The sequence below is a fragment of the Bacillus rossius genome, chromosome 10 (assembly GCF_032445375.1).
Source record: "Bacillus rossius redtenbacheri isolate Brsri chromosome 10, Brsri_v3, whole genome shotgun sequence".
NCBI lineage: Eukaryota > Metazoa > Arthropoda > Insecta > Phasmatodea > Bacillidae > Bacillus > Bacillus rossius.
This window is the reverse complement of record NC_086337.1, coordinates 47,685,294-47,701,045: the sequence shown is the minus strand read 5'-3', so window position 1 is coordinate 47,701,045 and position 15,752 is coordinate 47,685,294. Positions and strand designations below refer to the sequence as shown.

General features: G+C 42.6%; 1 protein-coding gene across 3 annotated transcripts in view; it reads right to left on the bottom strand.

Annotated features, from left to right (window-relative positions):
• The window catches only part of LOC134536095 (sodium-independent sulfate anion transporter-like), a 39,497-nt gene extending 23,980 nt beyond the window's left edge, over window positions 1-15,517 (bottom strand). Inside the window, exons 1-2 of one of the 3 annotated variants that reach the window (XM_063375631.1) lie at window positions 15,223-15,517; window positions 364-528 (exon numbers count right to left, since the gene is read on the bottom strand). In XM_063375631.1, coding sequence (XP_063231701.1) covers window positions 364-508 — 145 coding nt within the window. In that variant the 5' untranslated portion in view covers window positions 509-528; window positions 15,223-15,517. Of the gene's footprint in view, window positions 1-363; window positions 598-15,222 lie in introns of all 3 variants that reach the window. The other 2 variants (XM_063375632.1, XM_063375630.1) reach the window with 2 other exon arrangements.
• Between the last annotated feature and the right edge of the window lie 235 nt (window positions 15,518-15,752).

Here is a 15,752-nt window from a genome sequence, read left to right as displayed (position 1 = left end):
ACTAACACACATTCTCCCACCGTGCTCCTGAAATCGCCCTCAGCACAGCACAGGTTCGAGTCCTTACTGCAACCCCGCCAGACCACCCAACTCACAACACCTCAGGGTCACCAAACATCCGTTATCTACATCGCCATTAAAACCCAACATCTATTTTCACAACTGGAGGTAGTGGGGCGGCAATCCGCGGCCTGGAACTCTACTACGCGGGCCCGCGGTTCGATGCCCGGATCTTGCATTCGGACCTCGAGGCCCGCAACGGCTATGATGACAGCACAGTTGCAGCTCACCCTGCGGCGGTGTTGCCTGATTGAGCAACAAGTCTGAGCTCGGTGAAGGAGGAAGGATGATGGGTGGCTGTACCTCCGGGCCTGAGCCGCCGCGCCACCGGGGTGTCAGGGCAGCCCAGCTGGCGGTCCATGAGGTAGAGGTTGGCGACTGCCTCCTCGGTGTCTGCGATGGCGGCGCTCTGCCTGCCGCCGGCGGGGTCGGCGCGGCGATCAGCCATTCGGCCCGAGGGTGGGCGCCCTGCGAGCAGCGGGACAGCTGCTGGTACCCCGGGGCTCTCTGCCTCCTCACCATCATATACCAGCCCAGCTGCGTAATGTTACACAGATGTTACCCTCTAGTGGGTTACAACAATGTATGTCCTTTTCATCAGGGGCGCAACAACTAAATTTCCAAAAAAGGGGGGGGGGGGCAATATACCATTTTATATAAAGAATCATCGATCACCCCTATTGAAGCGGGGGGTCCGGGGGTCCTCCCCGGGAAAATTTGTATTCCAATGTGGAAAATGGTGCTATTTAAGCAGTTTTACTATCTAAAAATTGATTACACAGCACATTCTTTGCCCTCGTTTGCCACCACTTCACGGTTTCAGAAGGGGGGGGGGACAAAATACCCTTGCCCCCCCCCTCCTGTTGTTGCGCCCCTGTGCATAATGTTACGCAGATGTTACTTTCTCTCCTATCCTCTAGTGGGTTACAACAATGTATGTGTCCATTCCATCACAGTCCGACATGCCTCTCACACACAAAAAACAGCAGGAATTGTGTTTCCAAGTAGTAGGCTAGATATTTTAATTCCGGTTTGCACACGTGTTTCTGCGAGCATTTATTTCATACCAACAAGCGTTAAATTAAAAAAATGGTTCAGTATAAATTCTCTGTTGAAACCAATTATGTCTTTTCGGTTCATATCTCTCCTCCGTAACTCATCCCGTTTTTTTTTTGCAGAATTTATGAAGATTTTTTTGGTCAAACGTTTGGTCGACATGTGCTCTATGAAATAAAATTTGAGCGAGTCTTCAAGTACTCGCCGGTGATGTGTAAACATCTAACCTCGGTAACTAACAAACTCACGTGTTCTCACTTAAATTAAGAAAACTCGGGACACGATATCTGCGCCCGGCGATATGGAATTCGCTGCCCGAATCGCAAACGTAGTTTCACTATCTAAAGTTTCACCGATACGTTTGGTATGTTCCGCTTAATGTTCACGAAAGCGACTATGTACGAAGTTTGCGTTGCTGCACGCGGGGGTCCGCCATCTTTGCGTCACATTTCCGTTCATCGACTTCCACGAAATCACTCGTATACCGAGGGCTAGAGACCCGGAAATTTCGCGCATTCATTTAGTCGCAAGCTAGAATGCAAACCTCCACGCTGTCGTACTGTGCTCATGATTGGCACGCAGTTGTTTGGACACCGCCCGTCTACGACCGTGAGCCAACGATGTCCAGCTAGGAGAGAAGTAAGCGAATCAGGTAGTGCCAAATAACGAGGATAAAAATGTTCTCGCTAAGAAATCAACCAATGGGAAAGTAAACATGGGTCGAGCACACCTATAATTTTGAATTCTATCCTGAGGCCAGAAGAATCCGCGAAATTTCCGGGTCTCTACCGAGGGCTAAGAACGATGACTAGAGACCGGAAAAATTCGCGGGTTCAATGACTTGCAGGATGAACTCCATAGTTCTACGTACACTCGGTCAAATGTCACCCACTCATTGGCTGCTGTGTTTTGAGACGTTACAACGTAGCAACCTGTGATTCGATAAAGCTATGGTTGGGTGTTTCTCATTGGTCCAGAGTCATCCAGGTGAGTTGTGAGCCAATAGCAGAGGCAGCACTGAGTTATAACTATTTGTATTTTAGCCTATCGCGAAATGAATTCGCGAATTTTTCCGGTCTCTAACGATGACACACGAAAGGAGAGGAAAGTTTAATAGGTCCGCCAGAAGGTTTCTGCCCGCGGGCGGCGCTGCCGTAACACCGCGTTGCCCCAGTCCTGCTCGAGGCAGTTAAGCCGGGTGCGACCCCCTCGCAACTGCAGTTCACGGACGAACTAATGATTCCGCCCCGAAGCCCGTTCGACACGGTGTCTGACGTCACGCAGCGCGGCCGGCCGCGCATCAAGAACAATGCCGCCAAACGGTCTCAATAGAAGACGGGGAAAGAAAAATTTTCGCCAAAGTGCGCAAGTGGACATTCATCACCAGCGTCGCGTGGACTGGTCCATTCGCGCCAACGAACCACTTGCGGCCCCGTTATGCCGGGCCCTGTCATCGTAAATCAATATTCTTCCATGACGACGTGTCATCAGTAGAGACCTGTAAAATTCGCGGGTTCATCTCGCGATAGAATAGAGTCCAAATACTTTTGACATTATTTTGCTTCAGTGATTGGGCCACAGTTTATCTTAAGGACTCTGGGCCAATGAAAAATCTTCAACAAGAAGAATTAGCGAATCACGATCATTCCAGTCAGCAGGTGTTACGAGTCGGTAACCAATCAGCAGATGTAATTTGCACGAGTGCATAGAGGATCATGGAGTCTATCCTTTAGGGATTTGAAATCGCGAATTTTACAGGTCTCTAGTCATGGGGTCTGGAAAAAGTTTTTGCGAATCCCTAGCGTAACATTAGAATTAATACGCTAGTACAAACAAGCAAGACACTAGAGGCTAACACCGGACATCTCTATACTAACAACTCTGGCGATAGTGTGAAAAAATAACCTAGCGGCAAGATATGTGACTACAGAAATATTTTATAGATAAATCTTTAAATCGTATATTTTCTGGTGTCAAAAGATTAACTTCTTTTTAAGAAATTTGAAGCACTGGAAGTCTATTTTACCCCCATAAACCTGTATAATTTTAAAATAAGTTTTTCTAAGAGACCATTAAGTTATTTTCTTTGTCATAATGTCGTTACCGTATAAATTAAACAGCTATATTGAAGACTTACATACAAGGCTGTTAAAGGACGTTTTTGAAGTTGGGGCTGAACAACATTTTTATTGCAAATAATCGAGAAAGTATTGTTACGATTTACCTGCGGGTTCGTAAAGGATAGCCCAATTAATAGATTTTATTTCACACACACAGTTTTATTTATTACCACTACTCGTCATCCACAAATAATCCCTTAAGATGGCAACCAATTAACCACACTTAAAGAAATGTCAATTCCCCAGTCACTCGTCTCACACACCTCGCTGGGCCGCACTTCCGGCGCAACTTTGACCGCAGCACCCCTCGTGGGTCACCGCCGCGGGACTCCGTCGCCGCACTCCGCCGCTGCCGTCACACTCTTCGCCGAGATCCCACGCGACGACTCGCTCGCAACTTCACTCGGGACTCCGCCGCGCCCGCGACTCTATCGCCCGGAAACTCCACCGCGGGAAAACTCCCGACTCCACTGAACTCTCTCACTCCCTGCCCTGGAACCCTCGTCCAAGGACTTCGCCACTCTGCCGCACCCGCGGCACTATCGCCCGGAAGCTCCGCCGCGGGAGAACTCCCCACTCAGACTCTCTGCCCTGGATCCTTCGTCCAAGGACTTCGCCACTCTGCCGCACCCGCGGCACTATCACCCGGAAACTCCGCCGCGGGAGAACTCCCCACTGAACTCCTCCTCGAAGGTCGGCCCAACCTCCTTATATAGCCCTTGGGTTCCCATCCAGAACAATCGGGCATGTCTCCGAGATATCGCGCGACCTTCGTCGTCGAAATGCCCAGAAACGCGTCGTGAGTCCTCGAAGGACGCGGCGGCTGCTCAAAGAACGCCGATAAACTCAACAAGCATCGGGTTCCCACAAAACACACCGATAAACATGTCTGAGTCCCTCCATTCCGCAGTGCGGCCTCCCTTAAGTAACTCGATCTGAGGCAGGTGCGCGCCGCGACAGTCAGGATGTCGCGAGATAGTATGGCACGAGATACCAGGGAGAGGATGCAGGTGGAAGGGGGCGCAGACAGGCCGAACGAGCGCGGCGACGCCAAGCACTGCAGCCAAGCGCGATCATAACAGTATTTAAGATGGAGCACTGAACGTCTGGATTATTAATAATCCAAAATAGTTCTAAAACCCAGCGAATTTTTTCGTTGGCACAAAATTATTTCATTGAAATAATTTAGGGTGGTGACACGTCACAAACGTATGTGAAAAACAAAGATGTTACTAAGAACTGCAAAAATTCGTGGGTTCAATGACTTTCAGGATGGACCCACAGATTCTCTGCGTACCCGGGAAAACATCGCATGTTCATTGGCTGCTGAATTGTGAGGCATCTCAATTGGGTAACTTGTGATTCGATACTGCTTTGACTGAAGGTCTCTATTTGGCCAATATTCATCCAGATTAACGGTGAACCAATAGCAGAAGCAACAAAAAATGGGTATGATTATTTGAATTGTAGCATATCACGAAATGATTCTAACGAATTTTTCCTATCTGTATAGGTAGACACGCACTTGAAAAATGTAACTTCGACGTAATGAAGTAATGAAAATGTGCAGTAATGAAAACAACATAGTTTCTACTGAAAAATAAATAAAACTTGTATGGTAATCATTTCTACACTATTAGAAGTTAAAGTAACGTCAAGGACTTTTTAACGATTGGAATGCACCTTAGATAAGCGTAGTACAATAAAACTGTATCTTTGTGAAAAACTACGGCGGATTACTTCTTCCGTGTTCTGTGTTCCGTTGTAAACAGGGCGATTAACCAAGAGGAAGGAAGAAGAGTTCTGTTTGTCTCTGGTACATTTATTATTGGAGAGATTTATAAACTGAATGATTGTCTTAAAAACAAAGTTTGATTTGGGAAGGTGTTTTTGTTGGTGTGGCTCCCACGAACAAGTTATTTTAGTGTTTTTAAGATCAGTGCTCACCAAGCAAAAGAGACAGTTTTCGTTTAGACAGCCTTGTTATAATATTTTCCTGTGGTTAGCTAAATATTGACCAGACATATTTGAAAAAGTTTTATAAAGAGGTTTTAATCGCTTGCTATGCTAATTGGTAATGTTCTTCCTTTCTGTTTGTCAACAGTATTTATTCGAGAGCGAGTCATGATCATAACAGGAAGGTTGTATAAAAGAACAAGACAGCATGTATTGTTTCGAACACCTAGTGTGAATTCTGTGTGTTTGATTTAGTTCTGAATAAATACGACTCAATCAGCACAGTTTTTGTGTTATTTCGGTTTAATACCTTGTTGTTCCTCTCGTGGGGGGGGGGGGGGGGGGGAGAGAGACGTTGAAGGGGGGGGGGGGAGAGCGCAACAAACTCACTAGACTTAAGGTCACAAAGCTACTGACGGGTGACCTGAATCTATACCTGAGAACAATTCTCTCGCCACAGCGCTTATTGGACGGTACTAAGATCACTCTCATCACTTTTGGAACGCACCTCGTATATACGTTCGATGCGGAAGCCAGCACGTCCTGACTGGCCCGGCCAAATATGGCAATGGCTTCTCTTGCAGACGGCCGCCAATTACAAGGGAAGAATCATTAGCGCGAGCATACCTTATTGCAGTCTAATGAGCGGTAATATTTATCCGCGAAAAATATATGTCCCGATCAATGATGATTCTAGTGAGATAATCTCTAAAGCAAGCAAACTTGGATTTCGTGAATTTACGATAATATTAGAAAATTTAAGAAGAATCATGAATAAATTTTAACTAAAGTTCTTCGAAAATCTATGGTGATAATTTTTAACAGTGTTAATTTAAAAAACCTGGTAGTATTAGGACATAATTTTTGAAAGCATGAATGCACAAGTTATATATATATATATTTGTTTATTACAGTGCAATGAAACGTGCGAAAATGAAATTATGTAAGCATTTTCACAGTTGTGACATAATGACCATGTGATGAAGATTTCATAATAGTTTGTGTACATGATAAAGAAAGGAATTTCGAAGAGCATCGGAGAAAATTATAACCATTACTGAGTTTCGAATGACATGCGTCGTTTCCGACGGTAAACTTCTGTCGTAATATTGCGTTTTATCCAAGAGCTAGCTTATGTGTTTCCCCCTCCCCCACAGCCATTGCGGTATTTTATTGCAGCGGTTAACCACGGCTGAACGCAAACTATAAAAAAACAGCAAATGGCTGGCGATTTCTGATCAGCGATACGATTTCTATTTGTCGCTGTTTCAAGGTCCTCGGTGGCCGCAGTTAGGTAGGTAACGGTTGTGTCCCAGAAAGGCAGTGCTTATTCCCTACCTTAACCCGAACGTCTTGGATATCCTTGTTTATGAATGAACTCAGAGCTACCAATGGCGTGTCGAAGGGACTACGTGACCAAAGTGCTTCGAGACTACTGCCCTAACGAATCAATCCGCTTAACACTCGTGCCTGTACCTATATATGGTGAAACCATTTATTGTACAGCCGACCAGTTTGCGATAGTCAACCAGGCGACAAGGCCCGATGCTTAGACATACTGAGTACTCGAATGGGCTGGGCCTGAACCATTTACTTTTGAGGGGCAGTATTATTTTGGAGAGGGCCCTTACAGGAGGCCTGGGAAGGCGAAAGGGACAGCCCCCGGAGAAAAGGGCGTTCGGGGTCTCTGCCCTGGAAAAATTTGATACTTAAACTCTCTGAAACATCAATTTTAAACCAACCTGGAATTTAAATTTCTATTACGGTTATGCTGATTTGGCTTAAGAATTTTAAATATTCTTTCCTGATAAATTATACTCGGCCGAGACCACACAGAAAGAATCGCTATGTTTGCGATGTTCGTTATGTTCGTGATGTTCGCTATGTTCGCTGCGCCAGGTGGCCAGACAGGATGGTCCAGTTCGCGACGTCGGAGAGACGCGTGCCGTGGGATTCCAGTGATGATTCCAACGATGATGATATTCTGCTGGCTCCCGCAGTGTGGGAACGTAAAAAGAAATGGGTTCATGAATTTAATATAAAAACAAAAAGAATTTGAAGAATTTCATCATTTGATGAAACATTTGCTTGTGAGGACGAAACCAAATTTATGAATTATTTCAGGATAAATTTCAACTCAGTTTGATAGCATCCCCTTGGAATCAAATCCCAGCCAATGTCCTACATACCCTGCCTTCTGTATCCTTCCATCGATTTTTTCATAAACATGGGTATTTTAATAATCTTTTAATAATTTTTTCCGTTGACTTGATAATTTAAAGCACAATACTAAGATAAATTAAATTTCATAAAAAGCAAATGCAGAAGCACAGCAAAATTCCACGCGAAAACAGATGTTTTTATCTAAGCAATCCGCAAAGTCAGCGATGTTTTAGAAAAGCAGCGAACATAGTGAACATAGTGAACATAGCGAACATAGCGAATGCGAACACAGCTTTGTGTGGCCAGTGACACCTGAGACGCAGCTGGCTATATTTTACTCGCGTAGCGAACATGGCGAACATAGCGAACATAACGAGCGTAGCGCCCCGTGTCGCCGAATCTTTAGTTTTTAAAAATGCTAACGATCAAACTCTGTTGAAACGAGGCAATGAAATATTTCTGAGTTTTTTTTTCCTAATGCAAAAACCTTGAAAACCAAATTGAAATCGAAAGGTATTGAACGACACTTACAATTGCATGCTAGTTAAAGTTTATTCGTTCCTTTTGCCATTAGTTACAATTATTTCTCACAGAAAACTAAACAAACCAGAAAAATTAAAATAAAACGGGTCGGCGCAGGGTACTGGGTCCGCCCCTACGGAACTGATTCAAATCAATCGATTCTGACAATTGAATCGTTCTGACCAGTGTTGCCAGTCGTAGCACACACAATCTGGGTACACTCACCTCTACAGTCGGGTACTTTCGGGTACAATAAGTTCTCACTTCGGGTGTCGATCCGGTAAATACTCACAAAAAAGTACAAAAACAAAATTTTGCTGTCGTCTTTAATACAAATATAGTATACACTGATATGTTAAATATCATAACAGCATGTGACAACATCAACTGTTATAGTGGCTCTACTGCTAAGGACCGTGCGTAGAATTTTAAAATGCTTCGTTTTGCTTTTGGCCCCGGGAGGGGGGGGGGGGTAGCGAGAAATAAAGTAAACGTAAATTTTAGCCACACGTGAAAAAAAAATTGTTTTTTCAGGTTAAAGGTTGGTGTAAAATTATTGCAAATACTACCTGTAGGGTAAATATGGTGACTTAAATTTGTGTTGTGCTTTAATAGTGTAGCCGAGACTGTTTTCAGTGAGAGACATCCATAATCCTAATGCCTCCGTCCTAACTGTTTACTTGATACTAGCTGCAACTTGATCCTGTGGTTCTCCAGAGATCCTCACAAATATAGCTTAGCCGAGGCTGTTTTCAAAAAATGTCAGTGCGTTACGGCCAGGGCAAATACTTTTTTTTTTCACCCTAATTATTTTTCCAATCAAAGTGAATACTGTTTAATATATTTTTTTTTGACAATTAAGACAATTTACCCCTAAATTCGAGTACATTCGCGTAACCGAGCGGATCATCTCGGGTGCCGGGCACAGACACGGTGATTCAGGTACGTCTGGCAACACTGGTTCCGACCGTCAGTTGTCGCTGGCGAGGATCACGCCTGACCTCGACTATGCGCAGAGTCGCGGCGCAGATAACCGCCGGCAGGAGTCGGCGAGACGGCCCTGCGGACCTGCGATAGGGCGCTTTCCCACAGCCCTTATCTGCCTGCGCAGTGCGCGCGTCTGGCGTCGTGGGAAACGCATCCTTATCCAAGGGCTGCTCCGTCAAGTCTTTCAGGGAGGGACTATCGTACACCCAAAAATAATATTAATAATTCAGCTGCAAATCGTGATATTGGGTAAAAGATTGGCCTTAGATTATGTATTTACAAATTCATTGTCTCACATACTGAAGCTGCCCTACCGGCATGCCCCCCCCCCCCCCCAAGGGTGGGGCTGGGTGGACCCCTTGGTCCAGGGCCCAGCCCAGTTTATTTTTATCTCAGTGCGAGAAATAAATATACATTACGCGCTGTGGTTATTTTAAAGTAAAATAATATTATAAATAAAGCTTAGTTTGGACTTATAAAATAGTTACCATAATTATAGCCTGTATTTTCAGGTTAAATAACAGTTCGGTCTTTGTGACTTATGTCCTTGTGTGAAATGTTACTTGTGCCCCTTTTGCGTGTCGTATAAACAGTTCGGAAAGATGGCGGGCCGCGTGCATACGGTTCGTTTGATTTGTACATGGCTATAGTTTCGTTGTCATAGGTAGTTGTATTTACTAAATCAGACTCTTATAATATTTATGGTCCTCCGGAAGAAATTCGTTGAAACAAAAACAATGACATTCTAAAAAGAGTGTAGGTAAGAAATAACCATGCAATTGTAATGTAGCACGTGACTGTAAAATTGGGAAAGGGGGAGGGGGGGCCGTCTCCGATCCTGGGTCGAGGGCCCGTAATCGAATGTGGAGGCCATACCTACCGGGCACACATAATGACGGTGTATGGGGTTTCTCAGAACCTTAGAAATTACACATGGTACAAAAAGCTCTGCCATCTGCATTTTTACAAGTGATGCCGTTGGAAACTGGTGTTTCCCCGAGGACTTTCCTTGTATAAAGTACAATTTTTTTTTGCAGTGTAGCTTGACGGAAAGGGGGATAAAGGGGAAGCGGTGGTACTGACTCTTCGCCATCCACTTGACTCCAATGGGCCAGGGACTGCGGCGTCGACCTCCGCGGACAAACATGCTCGTGGAGAGCCCCAGAGGAGGAGACGGCCAATAGGAGGGAAGGACCGGAGTGAGCCGGTTAGGCGACCACATGACATTCGCACGAGAAACATTCTTCAATATTTTTTACAAAAGATTCCTTATGAAAACCAGCTGCCAAAGAAATAGTTCGTAACACAACAACAAATATATTTTAACTCTGCACAAAACAGGACTTTGGTTATTTTTGCGTATATGAAATAACGTTTGAGTATTTTTATACTTCAATTAACGTTTCATTCAAAAAAAAATTTTTTTAATCCACGGAAAATATAATCGAATATCCAATAACTGGACTTTATTTGGTTTTATTGTGCTCACTAGTGTGAGCAGTTAATACTAGAAAGCTATTCGGGGAACGGTTTCCAAATAACTTTTGGAGGTAATGGACACAATGCATAAATGCCCGGGTAAGAATCCTAACCCAGTATTACTGGGAACACTATTGTGTAGTGGTACAGTCGACAAGAAGTAATTGACAGCTCCAAACAAATAAAAAAAAACTTCGCTCCGTATCAAATGTGTCTACATTATTTCACGGCTGACAATGGTCAAGGCTTGTAGAACGTTTGTGATGAACGTTTAGGGATGAACAAGTCATTTCCTCAAATACTACCAAATCTTTATTTAGTATTCAAGGAAAAAAGATTCTAGGAGGGAAATATTTGAGGAAGTGAAATTCCGAAATTAAATGACTAGCATATAAATAGATGAAAACAACAGTTTTTTTTTTGTTATGGTAAACACAAACCTTTAAACAAAAATCATTCGTGTTTTCCACTAGCCTCAGTGCTTCCAATATGAACTTTTTTTTTTAACCAATTCAGGTAACATTTACGACAAAAACTTGTGTTGCATGTATCCTAAACAAATAAATATTTTTTTTTGTTTAAAAACAAAAATATGCACCTAATTAATAAACTTTATCAAAATTTAAATTTGAGTATATTTTTCGTCATATATATAATTTTATTCCTGAATCAGACCCAAGTTCGGATTCCAGGCATGATTTATTGTTTGAAAAATTCAATGAGAGATTTTGATTTAAAAAAAAAAGTGGTTTCGATCTATAGCTCCTCTTGGTATTTCTACCCATAAGTCAGTGCCGTGGCCAGGATTTTGTGAAGGGGACCCAGCATAACCATTAAAACGCTTTTTTAGTTGGGTTTTAAAAGAAAATTGTCACAGTAAAATCTCAGGGAATAATATATTTTTGAAGTTCAACGTTTACACATAGAAATTTTAATCATCAATTTTTCTTGAGAAAAGAAAACTGAACATTCAATATTTCGATTTTTATTTAATCGTTTCTAATACATTATAAGTGTATTTTTTTATTTATTTTTCGTTAAAACAAGTTATAAATACGTATAATTAATATTATTTAATACATGAAACACAAATGTCAAGTTTGCATGAAGAAAAAACATGCTTACAACGCGCGTACAAACCGGCATTAAAATACAGACTTTTTGCAAACAAATCCTGCTGCTTCTGTGTTTGAGACATGTTGGACTAGATGTGATAGGAAATGCATTCATCTATAAGGATTGCAATAATCATTCCCAATAAAACTCTCTGTAACCTTATGTAATTATTTGCTGTAATTTTCTTACATTCTGTCTTCGCTTTTTGACGTGACAACGTCTAATAAATCGATGAACGCCGGCTGCACGCACGAAAAAGTGTCCCGTAACGCACATTGTCCCGTTACGCTGTGTCCCGTTACGCTCATTGTACGCTTGCGCCGCATCTATGTCTCTTCCACTCGATTGGAACAACCATCGGTTTCACTTAATCGAGGCACATTAAACTTGAAACACTCCCATTCGTTTCCTACTTTTCCTATCATCGTCCTATCCTTAACAGAATAACACAGATTGGAAGAAGTTAAATAGCAAACATGTATAAAAGTCTTCGTTAAAGTAATAAACATATTTGAATTAATGAGTTCAAATAAAAGTAAATATATCAATTAAATTGTAGATTTAATTTCACTCCTTGTTTGTATCCATACAAAATAGTGATAATTCAATAAAAATGATTCAATTTTATTCATAAAATTATGCAATCATTTCATCAATGTTTTGTTATGACGTTGTCACGTTAAACTATCGTCCCTAAACCGACTTTACAGACAACCAATTTTTTCTTCTTCATTTAAGCTCTTGAAGGGAGTGGTCCAGATTGTTTGGGGCTCTGACCTGGCTACGCCCTTGCACGAGTGCACGAAAAAGAAAATACTGAAGGTCCAACCGTTCGTTGGCGTGGTGAGGTCTCCTGGCTCGGTAGTTTCGGATGTCAGGTTCGGTTTCCCAACGTCAACTGTTCGCGGGTATTAAATTTCCCTTTCTGGGTCACCTCTGGGCGACCACTGCCGAGATATTCTCACACATACACGTCCAGGGGAATTCTTATCAACAATCCGAGCTGATAAATTCATTGCCATCGACTTCAGAAGAAACAGTGATAGCTCAGACATGTCTTTATCCGACTTTTTTGATGTGTAAACACCTCAGCTCTCGGTGGGAGTAGTTTCGTGGAATGGAAAGTAAATGACGTGGAACTTAAAACGTGTAACCACAGTGCTGCCAAAGTTCACACAGCCAAAAAGCAACTTTATAGTATTAACGGCTTGATGACTTTTTAAAAAGATGGGCAGTGTTTCGGTAAAATTTCCTTGTAGAATATCAGGTCCAAAGCCAGTGTTCAGTAGTTTTTCAAGTCTTTTCCGACTTTTTATCGAAGCCGTTTCATTATATAGTTTAACCTTTCAACCTTGCGAATCGAATAATTCAATGGTCGACGTAGCTGCTCCGGCAGCGAATTCTAGCGGCGGGTACGGAAATTACGCGAGATTCGCGACAAGGAATGTAGTTTCCAACACAATTTTTCGTGCATTTATCACGTTCAGCATCATCCAAAAGATTAATACTTTATATTTCGTTTCCGAGTTTCGTATCATAACTTTATTTACAACATGAGAAAACATGAATTTTTCTCGTTGCCGAGGCTACATGTTTACACATCACTGGCAAGTAGGTAGACTACTGAAAGACTCACTCACTTTTTTTTCTTTTGCTTAACTGACGTGGGGAAATTGTAAACCGGTTTTCCAGATCAAATATGTAAAACAATTTTGGTTCAGCCGGTATATAAATGAAGCCAGGTGACGTTGTAGGTCCGCGACCTCGAATGACGTCACAGCCGCCATATTGGATGCCACCATACCGTATTTTCACTACCCAGTCGCCATATTGGATTTAATAAAACAATCAATTTAACAATATATTTAATAAAAAAAGAATTTACATCATTGACTTCGAAAGTACCCGGTCAAAATTAATCATGGAAATTATAGAAATTTTTTAAAAATTCCGATGCAATACTCGGAATATTTTGCTCGTTGCCTACCCAAGTATTTTTTGTTATCCCTCCAGTTTTTATTTTTATCATAGGTGAAATATGAGAAGGCGGCCCCCCCCCCCCCCCAAAGGCTCTCACATAGGACCGCCATTGGTCGTACAGTGGGCGTACTCGACACTCTTTAGTCTTACTATAGGACCATGAATCTCTTACTCATGATGCCTTCAGCACCCAGTTACATACTTGGCTACACACGCAGGCAATACACACTTGGTAGCTACACACATGCACTCGGATCCACACAAAGCTTCACGTGCGGCTACGGATGACTACAGCAGGATATTCTACATGATTTACGTTCACTTAAGACTCTATAACGGATGACCCCACAGAGAAAATTAACTTTTATGCAGTTTTAAAATGCATTAACATTCGTTCGCCCTCAATTAGGAGATTCGAGACAAAGTATGCATATTTTAGCTACCAACAATTCGGTGTACATCTCAACGCACATTCACCAACATTAACACGCACATTCAACATCACCGCACAGTCTGACGCACACACATCGATGCACATTCGCACAAATCAAGGCAATTTTACTCACATCGAGGTAAAATTCGGCACACATTCACCAACATCGGTGTACAATCCTCGCAACCAAACACGCACTCATCGATAAACATCCTCGTAGTTATCTTCGCACATCTTCGCACAATTCGACGCACATCCACCAAAACATAACAATTAGGTCAACATCATTTTGTCGCTCACAGTCAATCAGCAACCAATATATACACCAAAACACTGCCCTTAGACCACCATCCTTCCGATACATTCGGTCATTTTGCTGGCTACTTGGTTAGGCTACGTATAGTCACAAGGCTACACAGGCACTCACGAACATACATATGTACATGCATACAAGATTTCTATATCATAGTGTCCCACCGATTCTTCTATCATAGTGTTTATACTAATTTTCTTTCAATCTTCGTTATTTATGAAGTAGCTTGGCTTCTGGGTTGTAGTCGTGTCCTTGGTGAATAATTCACCGACGTTTCGGTCAACATTGCAGTCGCCATCATCAGGGAGCAGTTACCTACGACTACAAACCAGAAGCCAAGCTACTTCAGACAATGGTCGTGAAAGCCTGCGAACATAACTTCATTATTTCTGTTATAGTAGGTATTACTGTATCACTATTACTTGCAATGGCGGATACAGGAAGTATTTTCAGGAGGAGATTTTTAAAAAAATTTGGAGAAAAAAAATTAGAATTTGTGTGTTCAGAAAAAACTTACATCAAAGAGCTGTTTGGACAGTTACATTAACATTCTCATCGTGCATCACTTCCTGTGTGGTTTGGAGTTTCACGTGTTTCAACAGCTCACTTTGCATCATCCAAACTAGAACTTTAATAACTCAACGCAAGAATTAGCCAAGAATTCCGATTTTTATATTGGGAAGCGAAGAGTTCCGAAAACTTTTAAAGCCGGAGACGTTACATGTACAGAAAGAAGCTACAATCATGCTTTTAATTTATAAGACCATTTCAATTTCGCTTGTTTAGCTTCCACACAGTGAAATGAAGTACGAACTTAGCATAAATCAAATTTGTTGACGGTTCCATACGTTTTTAAGACGAAAAGAATTATTGAAAGAAGCCAAGGGGAGAAATTTGTATCCTGCTGGTTTGTAATTTCAAGCTGTAGGATTGCAAACTTTTTTTTTTTGCGTCCCTTTGCGTAGTTTAAAAACCCGGCCCGAAGATAAAGAAGAAATAAAGGTTTACGCCACTTGTTGGCGAATAGTTGACCTCACCTTCCGTCAGCTGCAGTCGTCGACAGAGTTCGCGGGTCGAGACGTCTCGTGCACGGCGGGAATGCGCGCCGCCCCGTGATGACGCGAGGGTGTGAAATTTATAAACAGGAAAAAAAAATAATTGTATATGTTTATTTATTTCCCAGGTCCGGCGCACGCACGGGTTCCAAGATTCGCCAAACTTCTAACGATGAAAAAAAATAAATTAAAAAAATAATAACTGGCTGGAGAGACTTCACTGTTCAGAGAGACCAGCGTCTGCACGTACCGCGAAGACTGTCGCGTTTCGTTTGACAGTCGCCGCCGTTTTTTTTTTTTTTTTTTTTTTTCGCCGGCGGGGATGATATTACAGGGAGGGGTGACGTTGGGTGAAGGGGGGGGGGGAAGCAGGAAGGAAGAAAGAAAGAAAGAACGCTGGCAACTAAGACCTGCGTTGAACCGGCCAATCGCAGGACACAACGTCCGCCCCCCCTTGCCGGGGCGTACCAAGGTCGCGCGGACCCACAATGCACAACGTTGAGAGAGGCGAG